The 24,307-nt window shown below is 46.2% G+C and overlaps 1 protein-coding gene across 12 annotated transcripts in view; it reads right to left on the minus strand.

Annotated features, from left to right (window-relative positions):
* The window catches only part of APLP2 (amyloid beta precursor like protein 2), a 684,051-nt gene that overhangs the window by 511,000 nt on the left and 148,744 nt on the right, over positions 1–24,307 (minus strand). For all 12 annotated transcript variants that reach the window (XM_078681958.1, XM_078681961.1, XM_078681955.1 and 9 more), the window contains exons 2-3: positions 14,752–14,925; positions 3,836–3,965 (exon numbers count right to left, since the gene is read on the minus strand). In XM_078681958.1, the coding sequence (XP_078538084.1) occupies positions 3,836–3,965; positions 14,752–14,925 (304 nt within the window). The remainder of the gene's footprint in view (positions 1–3,835; positions 3,966–14,751; positions 14,926–24,307) is intronic.

The following is a 24,307-nucleotide window of genomic DNA, read 5'->3' on the forward strand; positions in this document are numbered from 1 at the left end:
TCCTGGTGTGTAACAGACATCCGTTTCCTACAGTCCTGGCACAGTTTGAAATTTGTAGTTTTCGGTGGGGACAGCTTTCCCTTGCCCACTTTAGAGGCTCTTTCAATTACAAGCCAAGCCTAATCACACCGCATGTTAAAGTTTCTCTTCATGCTTAACTTACATTTCTGAGGTCATAAGGGCAAACTTATTCAGTAACTGAATTTTAACATAGAGCGATTTGGATAGTACAGCGCTAACTGCAAGGACATGAGTAGCTGTTGAGCAGAAAGTGGCTGTCTGCATTGCTCCAGGGTGTCGATATTACTTAAGGCTCAGGAATTCTGAAATTCTGCAGCTGTGGCATTTCCTGCATTGTTACAGATTTGCCTCATATACTCAATCATCTGCTTCTTCATTTTCAGATTTCACTCAAGAAATGGCTTCTAGCTCTAAGGATTCCAAAGTTACCAACAAAGCACCAAAATATAGTTGTTCATAACAGCAGACCCTTAGAAAAGTTAACCTCAGGGCCTTTCAGTTACTGATAACCGTATTCAAGTGTCAAACTGGTACTGAGGGGTACCTTTGAACAAACATTGATAAGTGCTGAAATGAAAAAATAATTAACCAATTCAGATTGTGACACATAATTTGGTCCTCCATTGATGCATATTTTCAGTGGCCTGGATAACACTCCATGGATATGAAAAAAATACCTTACTTAGGTAGTACACTGGTCATGTACCAGTTATGGTGAGGCTGAGTGGTGAGTCAGTAATTAAGACTCTGACAAACCCAAGAATTTATTGACACCAAGAGCTAAAAAAAGAGCTCAACTATTCCTAAGTAAACTAGGCATCAGAATGGCATTTTTATGGAAATTATGCACAAAAGCAAACTGTGGGAATTTCAATATATGCATTACATTACATGTATATATACATTACATACTTTGTGACATGCAGAAAATGGCAATCCAGGAATGAAAAAATTAATTAAACGGCAAGTATGTCAGGTTACAGCTCACCTATGCAGGGGTGTTTCACCAAAAGCAAGAGCGGTAGCACAGTTAAAGTTTTGCCATGCAAAGGTTATACATTCAAGGAGATGGGTCAGTATATGACCATCTGGAAGAGCTTGTTTATACAACCTGCAGCTAATGGTGGCTCATGCCTGTCAATGGCAGGTAAGATACGCACGGGAATCTTCTTTAGGGGGAGTTTAAGGGGGAGGGGCATTCTATCTCACCCTGAACGCCAACATCACTGCTGGAATAGTTTGGTACAAGGTTTTGTCAAGTTGGAACACCTAAAACACAGCCACAGGGTACAGCCTATGGTGAAACAGTTTTTCTTTTTTCTTAAAGGCACCCTCCTACAACTTGATGGTAGAAAGAGACACATTCCTGTCTGGCTGCCTATTCCATGTCTTCACTTCAACGCACTGGCTAAAGTTTTCAGGTTTACTATTCTTTCTTTTCTACTCTTCATTAGCAGATCTTGAACTTGGTTCATGTACTCATTTCACTGGAATGACAACAAAGAGCTCACCATTCAAAGACAACCATAACTAGTTACAATGAACTTGCAAAATGATCAAATAAGAGACAAAGCAGAAACTAGGTGTGGCTGTGCAGCCACTAGATGAAACTAGGCTACAGACCCCCCAGGATATAGCGGCATGGATTGGCAAATTTAGCGGCACAAAAATGAAAATTTAGCAGCACAAAAATGGAAATTTAGCGGCATTTTATTTTGGGGTTTTTGCAACACCAAACACAGATATCTTACTGTTTGAGTTATTTGACAACATGGAGCTATGTACATTTTGTTTATTTACAATTCAGCCCATTTGTTTTAGTTAAAAGGCATGTTAATCTTGTTAAAATTGTTTTCAAATACAGCTAATTACTGTTCATACAGAATACTATATGCATTTAATGCAGCATATATTTAACATGAGCGTCAGATGACCCAGTTATCATTATGAACTATTTGATGGCCAAGCAAATTAAGATTGTGTAATGTACTCAGGGCAAATAATTTCTCGTTCGGCCGTTTCTTTTCCTATTTGCAATTTTGGAAGGGCTCCAAACCCGTTTTGGGAAGTGTAAATGACTTAAAACATGGTTTTTGCACATTTCAAAACCACAGGGAAGAGGATCAGCCTCTGCTAGGAAAGTTGCCTGCTGAATCGCTCATATTTAATTTACAGCTACCTTTAGATACGTTTTTGCATAAAACAGCATTTCGTAGAGCAAGAGACCTGTCCAGACCTTTTTTAAACTCCATCTCTTCACAGGTAGCAACATTCAAAGAAAAGAAACTGTCTCATCATTGGTTTGCTACCCATCATTGTGGATTATGAATTACACTGTGAAGCAATATCCGTAAGAACCACATGATTCTGGCAGCAGCCATGTGGTTACATCTCTTTTAAACCACAAGCAAAAGAACTGTGCCCTACCACTGAAAAACTTCAGTTTTGTCATAAACTCAAATAGTAACGTTTCAGGACACATTTAACCAACTACAATGCTAACACACTTTCAAATATCTGCTCTCATATTTTATTCACCCTCCCTTAATTCTTTTGTCTTTCAGTTCCTTATGCTGATAAAATGTTGTCAAGTCTGAAATGTAATTCTTTTTCTTCTAAATTTCCTGACAATGAAAGACTAGTCATATTTATGAAAGCACAGCTCAGCTCACTGCTGTCTGATATCATCCGAATCTGCCAAAGCTACAGAGACAGATCTAGCTTTTGAGAAATTTGTCACACACAACCATGTTGGGGCAGGAGGTTTAGAGCATAGCGCATTTTTCCTTCATGCAAAACTATAAAAAATTGTAAAAGGAGAGACAAGTGGTGGGACACGTCAGGACCGCACAGTTACCGGGTTTTAAAATATACAGAAACCAAGGAAATGGATGTGTGGTATGAATCGTGCAACAGCCCTTGCAGAACTCTCTTCAGCACACAGAGTAGATCACTTTACCCAAGGCCGGGCGAGGCCTGCAATAAAAGCTTCTCTCTCTCTCCTCTTCCACATCTCCACTGCCCCCCTCCCACCCGGGCAGCGCTTCTTATTAACGAAGCTGGTTTTAAACTTGCCTACCTAGCCTCCCTATGTGTGCGGCGGGCCCCCACCAGCGTGAAGGACGGAACCTGTCTGTGTTCTGTTCGCCGGCCGGCTTTCCTCCTGCTCCGAGTCCGAGTCTCTGAGGAAGAGTCTTCGTGTGTGTCGCTGCCGCTTCGTGCTCTCTCCCCCTCTTGCTGGTGTGGGGCTGGTCTTCTCCCTCTCTCGGCCGCCGTCCTCGACCTCCTGGCTCCTTCTCTTCTCGCCGCGAATCAATCCTGGGGGAAATGGAAAATGGGTGCCTCGCGCCTTCTCTTTTAAGGCGGAAACGGGTGGAAAGGACGGCAAACGGCGGAAACGGCAAATTTCGCGGGCTTTTTGCCAAATATCGCGGCATTTTCAGAGATCGCCCGATTTCGCGATTTTTTTGCAAATCGCGACATCGCGATAAGCTGGAGGGTCTGAAGGAGTCATAGTTCTAATCCTTTGTTATAACAGAAACTTAAAAAACAAATCAGACAGGTAATTGCACTACAAATCTAGTGCGTAAGGGGCCTACTGGATCCCTGCACAGCTCCGGTATAGCTTCAAAAGAAGATTTTAAAAGCACAGTGCCTAGTGCAACTGCTTGAGAGGCGAGTGCCTTTATAACCAAGTGAGACTACAATACAACAAAGACTATTGTCTTTAAATATCTGGTCGCAGGATCTCCTTGAATGCAGCAGGTAGTTTAGATTTCTTTCGCAACCCTTTGGCAGACCATGGGACACTTACCGAGACACTTAAAGGGTACTACGATGTGAGAGTGGCCTTTGCATTGCTTCTTTCCCTTCTTGCACCAGTTGTCGATATTGACGGGCTGGTTTGCTTCCACGACATTCATAATCTGAAGTTCAGGATACACCTACAATGATAAGTGATATATCTATTGAACACTTTAGACGTTAGTGGATATTTTAGTCATTTTTAATATTTAATAAAGTAAACTTCACTAGCGTTCATGTTTTTGTGAACTAATGTTCTGTGTTAAAAAGAAAGTTTCTTACCTTTAACTATAGTTCTCTAGTATAGGATCTTTCATAGATTCACATGTTTGAATCACCTCAGTCATTGAGCTGAGAGTACCACAGCATGCACAGAGAGCAGCACAATGTTAATTACTGGCAGAAAACCTTGAAAGTCATAGGGGTAGCCTAATCACATCATTTTAGAATGATCCGAATATCAGCCAATACAGCACAGAGCATACACTTCATCCATCCTCACCCCTGGTCCATAGGCTCAGATTCGTAGCAGAAGTGTTTGTATATTTAACATAATATAGGAGAGATTGAGAGAGGCAGGAGGGTAAGTCGCTTGTGAATCTAAGAAAGATAGCAATACCGGAGAATGACAATGGCTTTTTCTTTATCCAATACTGGATCTTCCGTAGATTCACATGTTTGAGTCAGAGTAGCAACATCACAAAATAAAATGATCAATGAAGTGTTAAAGCTTTTCAAACACTCACCCGCAGCCACAGATCTGGTTTAATCCATCGTTATTTTGCTTGCCACGTAGCCTCAGTTTGGACTAAGGAATATGCAAATCGGTCTTGACCCTTCTTGCCTGAACTGCCAGGCCAGGTCCTCCCTGGCTAGCTTGAATCCAGTGGAGTAGCGATCAAGGGACCCAAGTCTGGGCATAACTTTAGCCACTTAGGGCGCACATAGCAACATCACAAAATAAAATGATGGATGGTGTGTTGCCGTTAAAAACTTACAAACCGGTCCCAGGATGCTTGTGTTCTAGTCCAGGGAGAGGCGAAAGAAGGGGGTTCCCCAATGGGCTTCTTATTGGATGTAGGCGGGTCGAGGGGGGAGAAAGACTGAACAAAGAACAAAGAACGTACCCCGCCAAAACTGAAAGAATGATAGTATGATTGAAGCATGAAATGTTACTGGGTAGGTTCGAAAGAAGTATGCAATTTCGTCACTTTTATCTTTTTTCAAATTGACTATGTGTATTGTGCAATATTTGTAAGATAATCATGTGTTATAGATGTATATAAATGTTTTCTACACTAAAATAAAAATACTTATATATTTGCTAAAAACTTTCTCGTGCAAATATTTGAATCATGTTAATCTCGTAATGTGCAGTGCCAACTTCTAGGTTTATCACCCCACATATATTGGGATCCCAGATTTGGGACCACATTATCAACTGGCGGGGTACGTTCTTTGTTCTTTGTTCATTCGTTCTAGTCCAGGGAGAACCTGGCCTTGACGTTTGGGCTGGACTGTTACCTTGGGCAGCAGGGTCAAAGCCGATTTACATATGGCTGGGTCTAAACTGGAATGGTGTGGCGAGCAAAATAACGATAGATAAAACCTAGATCTGTGACTGGGGGTGAATATTTGACAATGTTCAGCATTCCATCCATCATCTTTTTATGCTGAGTCAGAGTAGCAAGCAGTTATTTACAACTTTATAGCGACAATAGTTGATGGTATAAGACAAAGAAGAAAAGACAGGCCCACCTTAATGAAAAAAGATGGCGTAACACTGCCTGCCCCACTTCCACATCTCTGTTATGTGGTGAGTCCAGGCAATAATGTGGAGTAAAAGTGCGCCTGTTCTTCCATGCAGCGGCCCGGCAAACGTCCACTATTGGAACTCCAGAGAATAAAGCTACTTATTTAGACACACTTCTTGTTTAATACGTTTTTATTTTTTCTTGAAGCGAGTATCCTGCCTTCTTATTGTAGGAAAATATGGGTGCAGACACTCGATGAGCTATCCCATATTTTGACAGTGGTTGTCCTCTTCGCACGAAGCCATAAGATACTAATTACTTAACACATTTTTAAACACTATAGTTCTGACAATACAGAGTTTTAAAAAACCTTTAAAATCTAAGGTATGTTCTTTTTACTGTGTTGCATGGATTCTGGAAATATATTTTTGAATATTATTGGTTAGTTCAAATGCAAATCAGTGGGCACCCTAGGTATAAAACGAGCTTCATTCTTAGAATTACTTTATCATCTTCAAAACTGGAGGAAAGACTCTTTGATTGTAAAGGAGAGGATTTCACAAACTCTTCTTATTAGACATATTTATAGAGCGCATAGCTACCCATAGGCATCCCAGCACTGGTGGAGACAACAGTCTTGAACAGCAAATTAATAGGTGGGATTTTGGAAAAGCCAAGTTTTCAGGGATTTACGGAAGGCCAAAGGATTAGACTGATCGTAGATAGAGGAAGGGCGTTCCACAGTTTGGCAGCATTATAGCAAAAGGAATGTCCACCACTTCTCGCCCTTTTAACTCTGGGGACTGTGATATGCCACATATTTTATTTGATTGTCTGAAGTTCTTGGATTTACGTATTATGTTTTTAAAAACAATATTTATGAAATATGAGATCAAAACTAGGACCCAGGCTGTGACTGATGACAGAAATGGCCCATTTAGATATTGCTGTGGCTAAGGAGAAATATGTGCAAAAAGTGAAGGCATTTTTATATCTTTTTAACAAGGTTAACAAATAGCTATCCGCAATTCAGGTAATAGTGGGTTTTTAGATTAAAGATGTTTTTAGGATGTATTTATGTGTGTTAATTAAATGTTTTTTAGATTAATTTTTATCGATATGTATTGTTTCCGAATAAACGTGAAATAAACTGACTGAACTGAACTCGGGACTGAGGCTAGGGGAAGGTTAGTCGAACACATCTACTTGGACAATATGGGGAGATAGTGAACCGAATGATTGGAGGCCCTTTCTTCCAGAAGTATTGGTGGGCAATGCATAAGAACTTGAATTTTATTCTTTCTTTGTTGGGCAGCCAGTGTAAGGCCTTTAGTGCAGGCCAGGCAGAATGGCTGTTAGGGTGCTTAAGGAGCATAAGTGCTGCACAATTCTTGGTGATTTGTAGTTTAGTTGTGTTTGCCCGCGGGGCTCCTAAATACAGAGAGTTTCCATAGTCCAGACGGGAGAGGATCAAGGCTTGGATCATGAGTCTCCTAGCCAAGAAGGGCAGGAGAGGAAGAACTCTGCGGAGTATTCTTAGAATGTCATAGCAGGAAGCAGCCAGTTTCATCGCCTAATGGTCAAATTTAAGCAACCGGTCCAGCCACATGCCCAGGCTTTTGATCTGTTTTTTGGGGCAGTGGCAGGGCAGAGAAAGCTTGGCCATAGTAATTGAAAGTCAGGAATGGGTGGATTACCCAACATCATAAGCTCAGACCTTTCTCTATTAAGTTTGAGATAGGAGGGAGGGCGGAGTTTGCCAGCGGCGAAGATGACCGCGTAGTCCCGAGGCTCCTGCCCGCATCCACACAATCCTGTAATTATCCTGCACCAGAGAGGCGGATCAAAGCCCCCTCACAGCTCCGGACGTAGGGGAGAGGACGGTGTGCTGTGCGATTCCTCCTGACGACAGCTACCACACGCACGAAGAGAGCTCCCGGCGACGGCACGGTGGCAGCGGTCTGGGCCCCAGAACCGCGGGCTGTAGTGGAATCGCAGTCCGGGCGACGTCACTCTGCGTGCGGCGGGGATCTAGCTGCGGCCCGGTGCTCGGCGCCTGGAAGCCCAGCAACTCCAGCGGCTGAGGACCCTCCCGGGGGGTAAGTAACAAGGTCTAAGGTGGCGGAGTGAGCGGAGCGGCGAGAGCGCCCCATATTTTAGGGGTAGGAATAAATAGACCAGTGGACCACGAGGTAGGTACGGAGTGGTTGTGGCCCGGGATAGCGCGAACGCCAGAAGGGCATTGGCAGTGCCTGGGGAGAGGGAGACCCCCGACAAAGCAGATGAGGAGACTGGAGGACCCATAGCGGCACCGGTGGCGAACTTTTGAAGACGGTGAGCCTGAACTGGGCCAACACTGCCCACGAGGTGTACGCTAAAGGGCTGGGGGGCCCCGGTCTCAGCTCCACTGCTCCACGTGGCTGGGTCGGCGCATCACCGGACCCCGGGCAGTGTCCCACACGGCAGCGGCAGCCCCAGGAGTGCGAGAGACCACCGGGGGAGAGCACGTGAGGGCCAGCTCGGGAGTGACCCCTCACACATATTGCAAGCCATCCTGGGCTCAGTGGCCTACAGGTCTGAAGTGACTGAGAGCATTTGTACTACCCCAATTTGGCCTTCTGGGAATAGTACCCCCGAGAGCTGGTGGGAACCTGGACTGGCCAACAGCTGGCGTCCTGGGGCGCATCACTCTGCTCTGCAAAGCTGGTGCGTGAGGGCCACGACAGGGCCATGACCGGGCCATGACCACGAGACAGGCCTGAGCTGGTGAGAGTACAGCCTAGTGGATAGTTGCGCAGAGGGCTGCCGGCTGATCTGATTCCTGGTGGTTGGTAGCAGTCTGTCCCAATAGCCGAGCTGACATTACCCGCTGCACGATGGGCAAAGGTGATAAGACGCAGAGTAAACTTACATTTGACCAAAGACGGTCGAGATCACAGGGCCCCACAGGGACGGATAAGATTGCAGAGCGGGAGGAAGACGAGATGGCAGGGGCGCGGACATTAAGACCATGCTCCTTGCAATGGAGAAAGGCCTCCAAACCAGCATTGCGTCGGTGGGATCTAAACTGGACGCACTCACTTACAGAATGGACAGAATGGCGGAACGCATAGATAAACATGCGGAACGCCTCGATATGTCTGAAAGGAGGCTGAAGGAGGCAGAGGAGGCGCAAACGGAGCTCGACTCGGACCATAAATGGCTGGATAGGCTAATGCAGAATCTGCAGGACAAAACGGAGGATTTGGAGGCCCGGTCGCGGCGCTGCAACCTTCGAATAACGGGCCTTCCGGAGACGACCCAGACAGGGAATATGGAACTCTTCATTGAGAAGCTACTAACAACCCTCCTTGGGACTGAAACGTTCTCGCCAATGTTTGTCGTAGAGCGAGCTCACCGATCATTGGGCCCACGTCCACGCCCGGGAGCCCCTCCTCGACCCATTATTGCAAAATTACTAAATTACAGGGACCGAGACGCGGCTCTGAGACAAGCTAGGGAAAGGAAATCATTGCAGTATGAGGGCTCGGAAATCTCACTTTATCCAGATTTTACCGCCAATGTGCAGGAAGCTCGTAAGCACTTTGCTCCATTTAAGAGGCAACTGAGAGACCTGGGCCTGGACTACGCCATGTTGTATCCGTCGAAACTGCGTGTTAATAGACAAGGACATTCACACCTGTTTACCGACCCCAAGGCGTTGAAACAAGCTTTGAAGAACTGGTCAAAAGACCACCACAGGGAGGCGAATCTTCCGGCAGAGGCTGCGGACGGCGAGAGCCGGCTGGAGGAACAAGAGTAACTGTCTGCTTCCTTATGACTACAGGAGATGGTAAGATGACGGGCCTGTGGAAAGATGTTAAGACAATGGGGTGCCACTATGCAACTTTTGGTAGCAGGGTGGGATTGCGGAAGCCCGTCTGGGTTATTACTACTTGAGTTGCTGTGATGGGGCCCGTTTTGTTGGAACTAGTGTATTTTCCCGCTGGAGGGATTGTTACCGCACTGCATGTGCGTCCGAGCAGAAGAAATAGTGCCGCTCTAAGCTGTACCTAGGAAATGTGGATATAGCAGAACATGCTGATTAACTATTTAGACACTCAGGTCCTGGTAACGTGTGTAAATTCAAGGACAACCTCTCTGGTGATTACCAAGCATCGATGCGGGTGGTGGCGAGGGGGATCCCAGAGTAGTGCGCGTTCGCACGCCTGGTAGACGGCCAGGTAACCTCGGCCCCCGCGTGCACTGCACCCACTTGGTCTCCACTGAGATTTTCTTGTTCGAGACAGGAGAAGGGGGAGGGAGGGATGGTACCACATTCGGCGAGGCCCAGTTGGGGAGGGTGGGGGGGTGGCTGCTGTGGGAGGGGGAGGCTAAGGTTGTTGAGTTTTTCATGCGGACGGGGGGGGGGGGGGGGGGGGGAGGGGCTGCACGCTGTAATTACACACCGGCCATGAGAGGCTTACATGTATACTACACAATAACACACTATTGCATCGACAACTGCGCCGCCTGCACCTGACAAGGGGGACCAAGATCAATCAGTCACAGTTCGGGCCCTAACATGGAACGTAAGAGGACTGAACAACTTCCGTACGTTAAAGAAGGTGATAAGCTACCTACAGCGGCAGAAGGTGTATATAGCTCTCTTACAGGAGACGCACTTGCCCCTCACCAGTAGAATGTTACACAGTAAATGTCTAGAGGGGAATGTAGTGGCAGCAGGCTTTACGACTCATGCCAGAGGGGTTCTGACCTGGGTGAATCCCAAGTCGAGATTCACTTTAACCTCTTTAAGAGTAGATGTGGAAGGTAGATTTGTGATCGCACACTGCATGGGTCAGGGGATGGATTTTATTGTTGTCAATACATATGGCCCAAACTATGATTCTCCGGCGTTTTATCAATCCCTAGCAGACATTCTTAGTACGTATAACTCTACAAGTATTTTGTGGGGAGGGGATTTCAATTTGGTACTAGACCCAGTGTTGGATAGCTCTGCGGGACCTCAACGCAGACCATCAGCGGCAGCGCAGTTGCTTAACACTCAAATTCTTAGTTTGGGTCTGGAGGATGTGTGGAGGAACAGATACCCGACACAAGGGGGATGTAAATGTAAATGTAGTTGAGCTTATATAGCGCACAGCTACCCGCAGTGGGTTTCCCGGCGCTTGCTTAGGGAACCCTTCCTGGTATTCCCCTGTGAGATAGCAGGGTATCCACAAGGTGAAAGTCAGGCATCCCGCCGCGAGGGGCCGTTGTGGAGATTAAGCAAGCTATTGCCCAGAGTCGCAGAGTGTGAACCCGTGAGTCGAGGAGGCACCGGGGCGAGAATTATCGATTCCGTGGAATTTTTTTTAGCCCAAGACCCCGCCGAGGCGGGGAATTGAACCCTGGTCCAGGACCGATCTCAGCTTCCGGGTCTGCTGCCTCTAACCCCTGAGCCACACTTCTTATTCCGCCTATCATGCAATCCACACCAGGATAGACTACTGGCTGGCCTCCTCTAGCATGATGGACCGGGTTAGAGAGTGCAAAATACTGCCGCGCACCCTATTAGATCACTCACCGCTTCTATTAGTTCTTATAGCTCCAACGAAGGCCATCCCCCCCCTTTACATGGCCCCTCCCACCGTACTCGCTCCTTGACCCCTTATTCAGGAGTGAGCTTGCGGAGGCGATAGATGTCTTTTTTTAAACCAACATAGGATCGGTCGACTGTTTCCAGACACTCTGGGAGACCTTAAAGGTATATATACGTGGGATCGCCATGTCCAAACACTCTAGTGTGCTCAAATCCATTCGGCAGAGATTGTCTGACTTGGAGAGTCGCCTAGTGAAATTGGATGAGAGACAACTAAGGTGCCCAGATCCAGTAGTTGTAGAGGAAATAAAATCCCTACTTACGGAATATCATGAGGAGGCGGATAGGGAGGTCAAGCATATGGGCAAATATGCCGCGCGCACTTATGGGGAAGGGGAGAGACCCAGCTCGGTTTTAGCTAATATACTGAAGGGCAGGAGAGGAAAGCAGCAGGTGACTGCGTTAAAAACCGACAGTGACCAGATCGTTACGGACGAACAAAGTATAGCAAATACATTCCGAAGCTTCTACTCTAATCTCTATTCTACGCAGAGTGGCGACCTAACTGATGACATCCAGGAATATTTGGAGCACATTGAGTTGCCTGTGCTCTCTAACATCCATAGATAGATAGATAGATAGATAGATAGATAGATAGATGTACAGGGCCTTTATGGGTGGCACAATAAGTGCTGCAGCCCTTAGAGGTACCCCTGGCCACAATGCCCTTGGAATCTATGGTACCATTTACAAGGGACTGATATGTGTCCAAAGAGTGCCGATTGGGTTTGGTTTCAATGCAGTAACATCGGCCCAGAGTACATGGTTGGCAGGAACTCAGGGTCAACGTACATCAACAGTTTGGCAAAAAATGGGGGCAACAATGCAAAAAGAGGGAACTTTCTTACAAGGGGGGGGGCCTTTGTTGAGCCAGATATATGCACAAGTCTTAACATAAAAGAGGCAGCACTTGCACTCTGTGATTATGAGGAGACTTGTCGCTTCAGGAAAATGGAAGGGAAGAACAGATTATGGCAAATATATCTCAAAGGTCTGAACTGCGTAACACACTATCATTGGTTGCAGTGGGGATGATGGGAACGTTTTATATTGTTTTGCCTAAGAGCGGACACTCTTGAATACCTATTGTGTTTTATCATCAGTTTTAAAACCAATTTAGCTGCTATTCTCTGTGCCTGCAATGGGAAAACAGGTGACACGATGCATATTTTGTTTTAAATTCTATAAAGGATTTACCGGGATGCTTCTACTGCCACGTAACTTTAAAAAAATATATATATATAGTTATGTTAGGCATGTTAATGAAGTATTTATGTTTCTTTTGCAATGGCCTAATAAGTATGATCTTGGCAGCTCGAAAATCTTTATTATACCATGCACTTGGGGTACAGGTGTTTAGTTAATAAGATATTTTGGTTCGTTTAAGAAGAACTTTAGCTCTGTGAAAAATGTAGAATGGGCTTCCGACAGAAGAGATGCGTTCTCCAACTCTTGGTTGAAGTGAAAGAGAAAAGGGATAGGACCTCTGTACATTGCTGCTATGGCGAACAGACGCTGGTTACATATTAACACTTTCCATTCCTTCCATTGTTGGTGATCGATAGATCAGCTTCTCATTTTTTGGTGGAATCAGATACATCATTAATCAAGGTGGCGATCAGATAAAGGGCCATGGTCACTCTTGGTTTTCTGCAAGTCCCTTCTGGTGAGCTGCCAACACATAACAGTGCTACCTATATCTCAAAAGACTTACGGAGCCCATACCCAGAACAACTTTGCCCACATACATACAGAGTGCTAAGCAGATTAGAGTTCCAAGGCCCACGTCATCTTTTGCCAAGCTGCACTTTCCTGGAGCACGGGTGTTCCCCACTTCTTTGGCAAGCTGCCATTAGTGGATGTGCCTTTAAATAAATAAATAAATCTATGGTCTCATGAGAGCCATATTTATGTCAAGCAAACTGTGGACTTACCAAGAGCATACAGGTCTTTGGAGCCTGATCATTGCTTACCACTGTTTGGCTTTCCTGTCACTCATTTGACTGCTTAGTTGTGTCCCAGCTTGTCAATCTTTTTTATTCCTCCCCTGAAGTATTGCCTCTTTACCACATCTGCCATGACTTATATGTTTATATTGCTTTTGAGTTAAGCACTCCATGGGAGTACATGTTTTTTAAAGCTGTCACTCTCGTATACATCTCTCCCCCTCCACTCTTTGTTGCTCTGTTGCCCAAATTCTTCTTGCCACTTTTCTCCATGTTGTGCTCGCCCTCTCGAGAAATCTCTCCTCCGCTGCTTCCTCGTCCATGTGCTTCTTCCCACCTGCTCCACATCGCTCTGTCACCCATTGCTATCCCGTCCTATCCTTGCCCTCTATGTTGCTTCTCCCCACCCGCTCCCTTGCCCCTTGCATGGTGCGCGCAGCGACAAAATGATGTGACCACCAAGAAAAGTGGCAGACACCTTAAGGATTACAGGTACCTTCTGAGGTTTCAGCCGTTAAAGCGGAGGAAAAGCCAAAAATAAATGTTGATGAACTGGGGGAAAGGTCATATTTCAGAATAAAGATGGATTTGAGAGAGTCAGTAAGCAAAGGAAGAGTACACCTGTAGGAAACTGACAAGGGGTAGAGACTGGGCCTCTGAAGATCAACAGTTATGGAGGAGAATCACAATGATCAGTCTCGTAAAAGCATAAAGATAAATTGTAGGACAGATGGAAACATATACATTAAGTAATACAAGTTCATAGTGGGATGTGGGTTTATAGGGGAATAGGGTGGGAAGTTATTTAATTGCCTCAAATTGAAAAGCGCTCTGATATCCTTCGGGATCAAGTTTGTGCTATATAAAACTTTATAAATAAAATAAATAAGAGGAAAGAAAGACAAGACTTCAAGTCACTAAATGGCTTTTTAAGTAATTTGGCTTGTTCGGGATGACCAGACACAGTAGAGCTATAGGAAAGCCAAATGTTTTCAGGCCCTAATAATGTCAAACAATAGTGTGACTTGGTCACATTCAGACAACCCCAAGGACTGATAGGAATTTAGAATCCTGTGGTTTTCGAAATACTGGGAATGTTTGGGCACAGTGTTAAAATGCTCTAAACCCCAAAGTTGACACGTGAACGCTGTATAAAAACAGTACAAATTGACATTGTTAATCAGGCTGTGGAGTCTATTCCAATATTACGCTTGTTAAGACATGATCAATTAGTTGAGACTGATGCCAAAAAGTAGAAAATTCAAGTCTCATTACATACTGACCAATGTAAAGACTACAAAAAAAGATGGCCGAAAAATGTACATTAACGAACCATGGGCCGTACTTAACTGAACTACAAAACACAGCATGCATTGAAGAGAGAACAGATTCTTCAGCTAGTTTAGAGCACTTCATTCAGATGTACATGAAAAGGTTCTCTTAAGTTTTAGGTTTTTGCTTCTACGAAAGTCAAAATTACATATTTTCTGCAGAGTAAAGGATGGAGCAATGCAACTGTGAGGGGCATCTAAAGGATTCAGTTGGCTACAGTCTAGGTAAAAGACACTGGAATCCAACTTACCTCTTGGCAGTACTGCAGAACCTCTTCTTTGGTACCAAAGCAGCTCTTGGATCCGGATGGGTCTGGTTCCCATTTTCCAGTCTGTATGTTCATGTGCATGTTCAGCTTCCCACAAAACATGGCCACTTGAGGCTCAGCAACGGCAAAGCCAGTACCGGCATTGGCAGCCAGTGCCTAGGCAAAAGGAAAATATTGTTAAAGCAAATCAGCACTTACGCAGTGATCACCATTTCCCGCATACAAAAAGGCACAAAAGATTGCACCATCTCTGAAAATGAGATCTCTCAGGAGAAGAGTTTGTTAACCAATGACCTAGTAACTTTATGGAAAGTTTAAAAAAGAAAGTAACAGAATACAACCAAAATACTAGAGCACTGCAAAACCACACCAACGTTCCTACACTTTTTGCTTCTTGAGGTAAAAATAAATCTAACAATGCAACTTTCCAGAATGGCGACAGGAGTTTACAACAGCGCTTATCTCACGTTCAAATGCAAAATATTTAGAGGATATTTACTTATGTTTTCGTGGTGTTTTAGCTACTAATCTGAAATGTATGGGTTACCTGTTCATCCTACTTTATTGTTGTAAACCGTAGTACTACTACACTGGGGGCAATCAACCAAAGGTCTGGTTTACAAACCAATGCGGGTTCACTGTACCTCGACTAGCTAAGCACCAGGCTGGTCAATGTACAATAGCCTGACTAGATATTGCTTTAAATATAGATGATCGGATAAACGTCGGAAATACAAGCACTACAAAAACGAAGGGCAAACCAAAAAACAATACGTTAATAACCAGCATTTGCAAAGCAATAGGTCTCGCATTAGGAAAGTTTGAGCTATTGGTATTGTAAATGACAAATTTGTTATTTATGTGTTGGTTTTGAAAATAGCGAAATTAATAGCTTTGTCATTTACAATGCCAATAGTTTTAACTTTCGCAAATGTGACAACTATAGCATTTGTAATGCAATATGTATTGTATTAACGTGACTTAGATGTATTGATATTACAAATAACAATGGCTTTATTTTATTTTTAATAATTAATACTTAAATAAAAGTTATTGTAATTTATAATGGCAATAGCTTAAACTTTGGTAAAAATCTTTTGTGAAGATTATGTTCAGTGTATTTTATTGTGACTAAAATCCAAGAACAGAAGTGAAATATTAACATATTTTTGTGACATTTGTAATAAAGCTGTTGAATGGTTGCACAGATTGATGCTGTGGTGGTGCTGAGTGATGATGTGGTTGCGACGAGTGATGCTGTGGCTTTCAGTGATGCTGTGGTAGCGCATAGTAGTGATGTGGTGCCCCTGAGTGATGCTGTGGTGGTGCTGAGTGATGCTGTGGGGATGCGATAGAGTGAGTGCGATAGATAGATAGAGGGAGGGGGATAGATAGATAGATAGATAGATAGATAGATAGATAGATAGATAGATAGATAGATAGATAGATAGATAGAGTGTTGGCGATAGAGTGAGTGCGATGGATAGACAGAGTGAGTTAATAATTTTCTGCTGTGGGCAGCGTGCTCCTCAGAAGCATTCCCCAGGTAAAGGGAGGCTTTGTGTGAGCCGCATTCCAGGCAATTTACAGTGACGGTATGACGAGAGAGGCAGAGAATGTGATGAGAATTGCCGACCCGCAGGCCTCCATTTTTGCTGATGCGCATGAATCTCAGTAATTAGTCTTCACACAAAGTGATAAATGTATCCCCCTTAGCCGTAGCCGTTAAACCACTGGCTCTATGTGTTGCATGCATGCGTTAACTTGGCAGTCTATTTTGGCCAGCTGGCGCACTCACAACACAATGAAAATGAACTACTATTACCCAATGTAACGGTACTAAATTCATCCACCTTAGAAGCTGGAAGTGTGAGTTGGTCCTGCCAGGATGTGAATTGATGACCTTCACTACATAACTGCAGATGTATGCAGCGAGCATTTAAAACACATAAAAATCTTGCCGTGAATGTGTGTGTGGGTGTGCATGTGTGTGTGTGCGTGCGTGCGAAAGAATTAGCACTAAATAGCACGTGTGTGAGTTGGTCCTGCCAGGATGTGAACTGAAGATCTTTATTACATAACTGAAGATGTCAGCAGCGAGCGTTTAAAACACAGAAAAATCTTGCTGTGAATGTGTGTGTGTGCGTGTGAGAGTGTGTGCGTGCGCATGTGAAAGAATTAGCACTAAATAGCATGTGTGTGAGTTGGTCTTGCCAGGATGTGAACTGAAGATCTTTATTATATAACTGAAGATGTCAGCAGCGAGCGTTTAAAACACAGAAAAATCTTGCTGTGAATGTGTGTGCGTGCGTGTGTGAAAGAATTAGCACTAAATAGCACGCGTGTGAGTTGGTCCTGCCAGGATATGAGCTGAAGACCTTTATTACATAACTGAAGATGTCAGCAGCGAGCGTTTAAAACACAGAAAAATCTTGCTGTGCGTGTGTGTGCGTGCATGTGTGTGAAAGAATTAGCACTAAATAGCACGTGTGTGAGTTGGTCCTGCCAGGATGTGAACTGATGACCTTTATTACATAACTGAAGATGTCAGCGGCGAGCTTATAAAACACAGAAAAAAAAATCGCGCTGTGAATGTGTGTGTGTTTTCCTGGTCGTGGTGTGCGAGGCTTTCTTTCAAGTCGGGTGGGGGAGCAGGGGAGCCAGTAAGTGGGAGGGAATAGCTCTTGGCATTGCTGGTTGGGAGGGGGTAGGGGGAGTAGCATGTGGTGTGAGAGACAAATGTTGGGGTGAGGAGGAGGGAGGGGGGAGAGAGAGTGTGCTGCAGAGGAAGAGGCTGAAGGTGGGAGGGCGGGGGAGATAGCGAAAGGGTGAGAGAAGAGGCATTGCTCATAGGGGGGCGGGGGAGAGCATTCCTTTGAAGTGTGAAGCTCTCGGCACAAGCGCGCACCCGGGGAAGCTTCATGCTCGAGTGCCCAGCATGCATTGTAGCAAATCTGCTGCCTTAAGAGACTTTGGTTCAGATGTAATAGGTTAGAGTATAAATACTCGACCTGAAAAACAAGTGCGCACCCGGGGAAGCTTCATGCTCGAGTGCCCAGCATGCATTGTAGCAAATCTGCTGGTTAAGAGACTTTGGTTCAGATGTAATAGGTTCGAGTATAAATACTCGACCTAAAAACACCTTTCATGCTTATGTTCCTTTTCTCTTTGTCACCCAACATTTAAGATTGTGTAAACCCCATTTTAAAACAACGCCTGCTGCAAGCTCAAGTAACATTAAAAAAAAGATGCAACACAGGAAATTACCAGTGGCTGGCTTTAATTCAAGCATACTACTCATCCCATTTTAGTTTTCCGCAGAGCGACACCTAAGGGAAACTAATATGCCCAGATGTGGGTCCTGAGCTTACTCGAGCTTTACTTCAGTGAGAAGGAATAAGGAGGCCGATAACCGTCACGGGTTGCTTGTGTTCTCGATCAGAGGCGACCTGGCCTGGCAGTTCGGGTGGACTTCTCCTACTGGAGCAGAGCCAAGGAGGATTTGCATATCACTGGTACCAGACTTCGGTGGCATGATAGATAACACATTGTTCACTTAATATCTTTAAACACAACGGCCCCCATAAGAAAAGTTGAAGCAGGATCACTATGGTATGGTATGCACATTTCCAGCCAGTTCTTTCATAGAAACTAATGCCTTCCAGTTTTACCAAGGCTTACCGATACATATCCTGCTTGCCACTCCTATTTTATTTTCTATTAATATGGATGAATGCTTCTCCATTTCCAACTCCGAGCCCGCTGACTTCTAACATTACATCTAGAACTATTTTCTAAGCCTAGCCTTAAAGAGAGTACTATAGTCCTTTGTGAATTACATGACTTTAAACCCATGTATGTCTTCTACAGTGCTCCTTTTGGGGTTCAATTCACCCTATGCAAGCCCCAGATACAGCTATAATTAGTCACCCTTCAGTAAACAATGCCTACAAAACTCGATGCAATAAAGAGGAGGCAATCCTGAGCTCAGCCTTACTAGCCACACAGTAAGAAAGTTGAAGGTCTTCGTATAGTAGTGAACAAAGTCACTAAATATGTGAGGTGCTGAACAACCAATAGTCACTACTAATAGCCTTTATTTTGGAACAGCCAGCATTTTGATGTATTTTACTGGAGACTGAAATATTCTTCAGGACCAACAGATGTCCACAACCCTATAATTGGTGGATAGGGTTCATAATACTGTCTGGAGGGTCACACCCATGAGCTGCCCACAAATACCTATGCTTGATAGCAATAGGACGTGGGATGATATGTGGGCAGTAGCCAAACGCAATTTTAAGGACATTTATGCTCAGCACAGTAACCGTAACAAAGCAAAGTGCAAGACTTTCGAGAGAAAAAAAAAAGAAAAGAACCGTTTTTAATTTTTTTGTAAAAGCAAGCTAACTTCTATGGTAGTGAATACAGAAGACATTCTACTGACCCGACGATTTTAGTGCACATTTAAAAAAACGTACCTCTGACTACAACTGCATGCACATCTCTTTCACTAACTGTCCCCAAACCTTGCAAAATCGTTAGTATGCAGGCAAGCACAATCAATTTCTTTGCAGCATCTGAACTCTTTCTGAGCCAGAAATGGAAGCCTTAGAACTTAAAGGGATTGCTTAAGTCTGCAGAATGCCTATTCGGGGAATTCAGGGCTTTCAAAAACTATGGGGCGGGTTCCCTAAAGGTAGTCAGTCTGGAAAGGAGATATTAGATTAGCTACCACCGTTCTGGTTTAAGATTGTGGTATTTTCTCACAAAGAATAACCTACAAAGAAGTGTAAAAAGAACGTAGCCTTGCACAACACACTAATATGCGGTAAAGACCTGTATTACTAAAAACGGATTAAAAGGGGAAGAAGAAAAATGCCAGAGTGGAATAATGCGCCATTAAGTAACACATTAGCACATTAGGTGTGTGAACCCAATCAAATCCTACCAGTTAGAACAAAAGTTTTCAAATCGAAAAGATAAAGTCGGTGTCCTTTCTCTTTTTAGGTCTCGCCTACACAGCGGGCATGCGCTGCATAGGAGACTTTTAGTCGTCGTTCAGCTCTTTTTCGAAGCACATAATCTTGCTTGTGGTGGCATTCACCTTGCGGGAGCGCGCAGGGGCGCGCCACAAGCATGAGTATGTGCTTCGAAAAAGAGCAGACTGCTCTCCCCAGCACGCGCGCGCACCACTCGCGGGTGCTCCCCTCTGCCTCTCTCCCCCGCTGGAGCCTACACGCCTTTTTTTAAATAAAACCTTCAGCGCGTGGCGCTCGCGAGCTTTTTTTTTTCTTGCTTTGTGAATCTGGCATTTGGTGAGTTCGCAACGTGGGATAACACTCAATAAATTATTTGTAAACCTAAAAGTGCACAATATATTGATATTGCTTACTGCCTATAGCGATATTGTTGCGTGTAAATCTATGCTTCTACTTCTTGCTCTTTGTAGACCATTTGTGGAGCAAACAGACACAAGCTTTTGTCATAATGAGATTAAATATACATTGTAATGAAGCTAGTATTGAAAGGGCTGGTTTCGAAATACAAAGCTGTGTTGTTAATTATATGTGACAGCCAAGAGTCACTAGCACGGGGATGCGCTTTGTGGTCTCCTCTATGATTGATGGCTGTAGCAGCAGACCATTTTAATATCCAGTATTATCGTGTTTGCTTCACAGTGCCATCAAACTCTCACCGGAATTAGCTGGTAAATAACGATAAATAACGACACCTGAGGTTTGTTATTTATCGGGCACAATAAACAACGCCTATTACAAGTTATTTGGGGGGATAAGATACGGATTTGGTGTTTAGCACACCAAAGTCCACATGCACATTTCCGCCTATTTCCATTCTATAGATAATGTTTCTTAAACTAGTAACTGTCCAAGTATACCAGGATTGCTGAAGCACTGATTTTATTTCAATGTGTTTAAACATGTAACATGTATGTCTACAACGTGTTTTACTGATTTTTTTCAGAAAAAACACATTTACGTGTGCAGGACTGTGTTGTTAATATGGACATATTATACTAAGCTACAAAGAGCCGCATGCCGCCTGTCCTTTTGTGTCTGAATACTGATCACCTAAATGTCCCCTCCATCTTGTAATAATATCAGTGCTATTAAAACAACCTCCTCTGGCCTCACCCCTCTGGCCATCTGCAGCCTTCTTCATCTGGTCGTTTAAGGCTTCCTTGGTAAGACTGGATGCATTATAAGCCGGCACATGCAACGAAATGCTGAAACATGGTTCTTGCAAAACTGTGTCGATCGTAGCTGGCGGGTGGGCGTATAGAAGGTCAGGCGGTCGTTGAGGTACTTGGGGCCCAGGTCGTGGAGAGCCTTGTGTGCGTGGGTGAGGAGCCTGAACGTGATCCTCTTGCTGACGGGGAGCCAGTGCAGGTCTCAGGTGGCCGGAGATGTGGCTGTGTCGGGGGATGTCCAGGACGAGTCGTGCGGAGGCGTTCTGGATGCGTTGGAGTCTTTTCTGCAGTTTGGCTGTGGTTCCGGCGTAGAGGGAGTTCCCGTAGTCCAGTCGGCTGGTGGCGAGTGCCTGAGTGACCGTCTTCCTGGTCTCGGTGGCGATCCAACGGAAGATCTTACGGAGCATGCGCAGGGTGCTGAAGCACGACGAGGAGATGGCGTTGACTTGTCTGGTCATCGAGAGGGAGGCCGAGAGGGAGGCGTCCAGGATGAAGCCCAGGTTGCGTGCGTGGTCCGTTGGCTTGGGAGTGGAGCCCAGGGCAGGGGGCCACCAGGAATCGTCCCAGACGGAGGGCGATGATCCTAGGATGAGGACTTCCGTCTTGTCTGAGTTCAGTTTCAGGCGGCTGTTCTTCATCCATTCAGCGACGTCTTTCATCCCTTCTAGTAGGCTGGTTCTGGCGGTGGCGGGGTCGTTGGCGAGGGAGAGGATCAGCTGGGTGTCGTCGGCATAGGAGATGATGTTGAGGTTGTGTTGTCGGGCGATGGCTGCGAGGGGGCTCATGTAGACGTTGAAGAGGGTTGGGCTGAGTGATGATCCTTGTGGTACGCCGCAAATGACTTCGGTGGCCTCGGATCTGAACGGGGGGAGGCGGACTCTCTGGGTTCTTCCGGCGGGGAACGAGATGATCCACTCCAGTGCCTTCTCTTGGATTCCGATGTTGCTGAGGCGCTGTACTAGGGTGCGGTGGCAGACAGTATTGAACGCTGCGGAGAGGTCCAGGAGGATGAGGGCTGCTGTTTCCCCGTTGTCGAGCAGGGATCTGATGTCATCGGTGGCTGCGATCAGGGCGGTCTCGGTGCTGTGGTTGGCTCGGAAACCGGACTGCGAGGGGTCGAGGGATCAATTTGTCTCGAGGAAGGCGGTGAGCTGTCTGTTGACGGTCTTCTCGATGACTTTGGCAGGTTGCAGAGGGTGGTGGTAGGGGGCGTTGGGTCGGCCGGTGGGTGCGTGGTTGGTGCGCCAAAGCTGTTGTGTATATCGGTGATCTTGCGGTGGAAGAACGAGGCGAGTGAGTCGCAGAGGTCTTGCGAGGGGGTGATGTTGTTTCCGGCGCTGGGGTTGGAGAGCTCTTTGACAATGCTGAAGAGTTCCTTGCTGTCATGGGCGTTGTTGTGCAGTCGTTCTTTGAATGCTGTCTTCTTGGTGGTGCGGATCAGATGGTGGTGCTTGCGGGTGGCGTGCTTGAGGGCGGTCATGTTGTCTGTGGTCTGGTCGTGGCTCCAGGCTTTCTCGAAGGTGCGGCAGTTCTTCTTGGAGTCCTTGAGTTCGTCGGTGAACCAGGGGGTTTTCTTGCTGCCGGGTCTGTTGGGAGGGTTCTTTAGTGGTGCGAGGTCGTCGGCGCAGGCGGTCAGCCACTGTGTGAGGTTGCTGGCTGCTTCGTTGGGGTCTGTTGTGCTGGCGGGCGGGTTCTGGCTGAGGGAGGTGGTGAGCTGCTCGGCCGCGATCTTGCTCCAGCTCCGGCGAGGCGCCAGTTGTGGATGGTGGTGGGTCGTGTTTCTCCTGAAGCTGAAGTGGACGCAGCTGTGATCGGTCCAGTGAAGTCTGGTGGAGTGGCTGAAGGAGATGTGCTTGCTGGTGGAGAAGACGGGGTCAAGCGTGTGGCCGGCGTAATGGGTGGGGGTGTTCACCAGTTGCTTGAGTCCGAGGTTGGCGAGGTTGTCGAGCAGGGTGGTGGTGTTGCTGTCGTTGTTGTTCTCCAGGTGAAAGTTGAGGTCTCCTAGGAGGATGTAGTCCGAGGAAGAGAGGGCGTGCGGGCTGATTAAGTCTGCGATGTCTTCGCTGAATTGTGTGCGTGGTCCCGGGGGTCTGTAGATGAGGGCGCCTCTGAGGGTCGTCTTGGGGTCGGTGTGTATCTGGAAGTGGAGGTGTTCGGCGGCGGTGAGGGTGTCGTTGCAGTTGGTCGAGATGCGGATGGTGTTCCTGTGTACGATGGCGATGCCTCCTCCGGTCTGGTTGACACGGCCTCTCTGGATGATCTTGTATCCGTCCGGGATGGCTATGGCGATGTCGGGGGCTGAGGAGGTGTTCATCCAGGTTTCTGTGAGGAAGGCGACGTCTGGTGATGTTGTGTCGAGCAGGTTCCAGAGTTCGACGGCGTGTCTGTGGACGGAGCGGGTGTTGAGCAGGATGCACTTGAGGTGGTTGTTGCTGGTGCCTGTTTTTTTTGGGTGCGGTGCAGGTCCGGAGGCAGGTGAACTTGCAGGCTTGGCAGGTGAAGGGTCCGTGGGTGTGTTCCGGGGTGGCTCGGTAGCAGGTGGTGTTCCGTCCGGTGTTGAGTGCGTTGAGGGTGGCGGCGTCGTAGGTCCGTCGTGAGGTCTGGCGTCGTCGGGGGCCAGGGGTCCTGGCGCTAGGCGCGGACGGGCGGAGACGGGCGCGCCTTCGGCGCACAATCGCGCGTACGCGTGGGCGTCATTAGTAAGGAGCCGGGAGGGAGGAGCATCTGGGTGGCGGGAGCGGGGCGGCGAATGGGCTGGCGGGGGCGGGGCCGCAGGGAAGGCAGCGGCGGGAAGAGTCTGGGGCGGGCGGGCAGCTCAGCGGCGGATGGGTCGTCCGAGGCAGAAAAAAAGGAAGCGGCAAAACCAGGAAGCGTGGAGGCTACCTAGAAGGTAGTAGGCAGCAGTGGAGCGTGGGGGCGACCTAGCCTGGTCACAGGCTCAGCGGTCACTGCTGCGGTTAGTGCTTGTTGGTGGGGGGTCATATAGATATAGTGGGAAAGCAGTTGTTGAAAGCTGTTGTAATGCTAAATTCCGCAACACAAAATGGGCCTGATTTACATGATGATTTGTGCTTGTAAGTTTAGCTTTCGTATGCACACCCTTCAAACTAACACATTTGTGGGTATTCAAACACTCCTTTACTACTTTCTACTCTGGAAAAGGTCAGAGTTTTACTGTTTACAAGGGCAGGTGTAAATCCCCACCCATGGTGGGAAGGTGACGTGAACACCCCCACTATTTGTTTGTGTGTAGGAGAAACGGTATTTCCCTGGGGACAGAAAAAAATTAAAAAAGGAAAACAATGATTACAGCAATGGCATTTCCCC

The sequence above is a fragment of the Lissotriton helveticus genome, chromosome 3_1 (assembly GCF_964261635.1).
Source record: "Lissotriton helveticus chromosome 3_1, aLisHel1.1, whole genome shotgun sequence".
Lineage (NCBI taxonomy): Eukaryota > Metazoa > Chordata > Amphibia > Caudata > Salamandridae > Lissotriton > Lissotriton helveticus.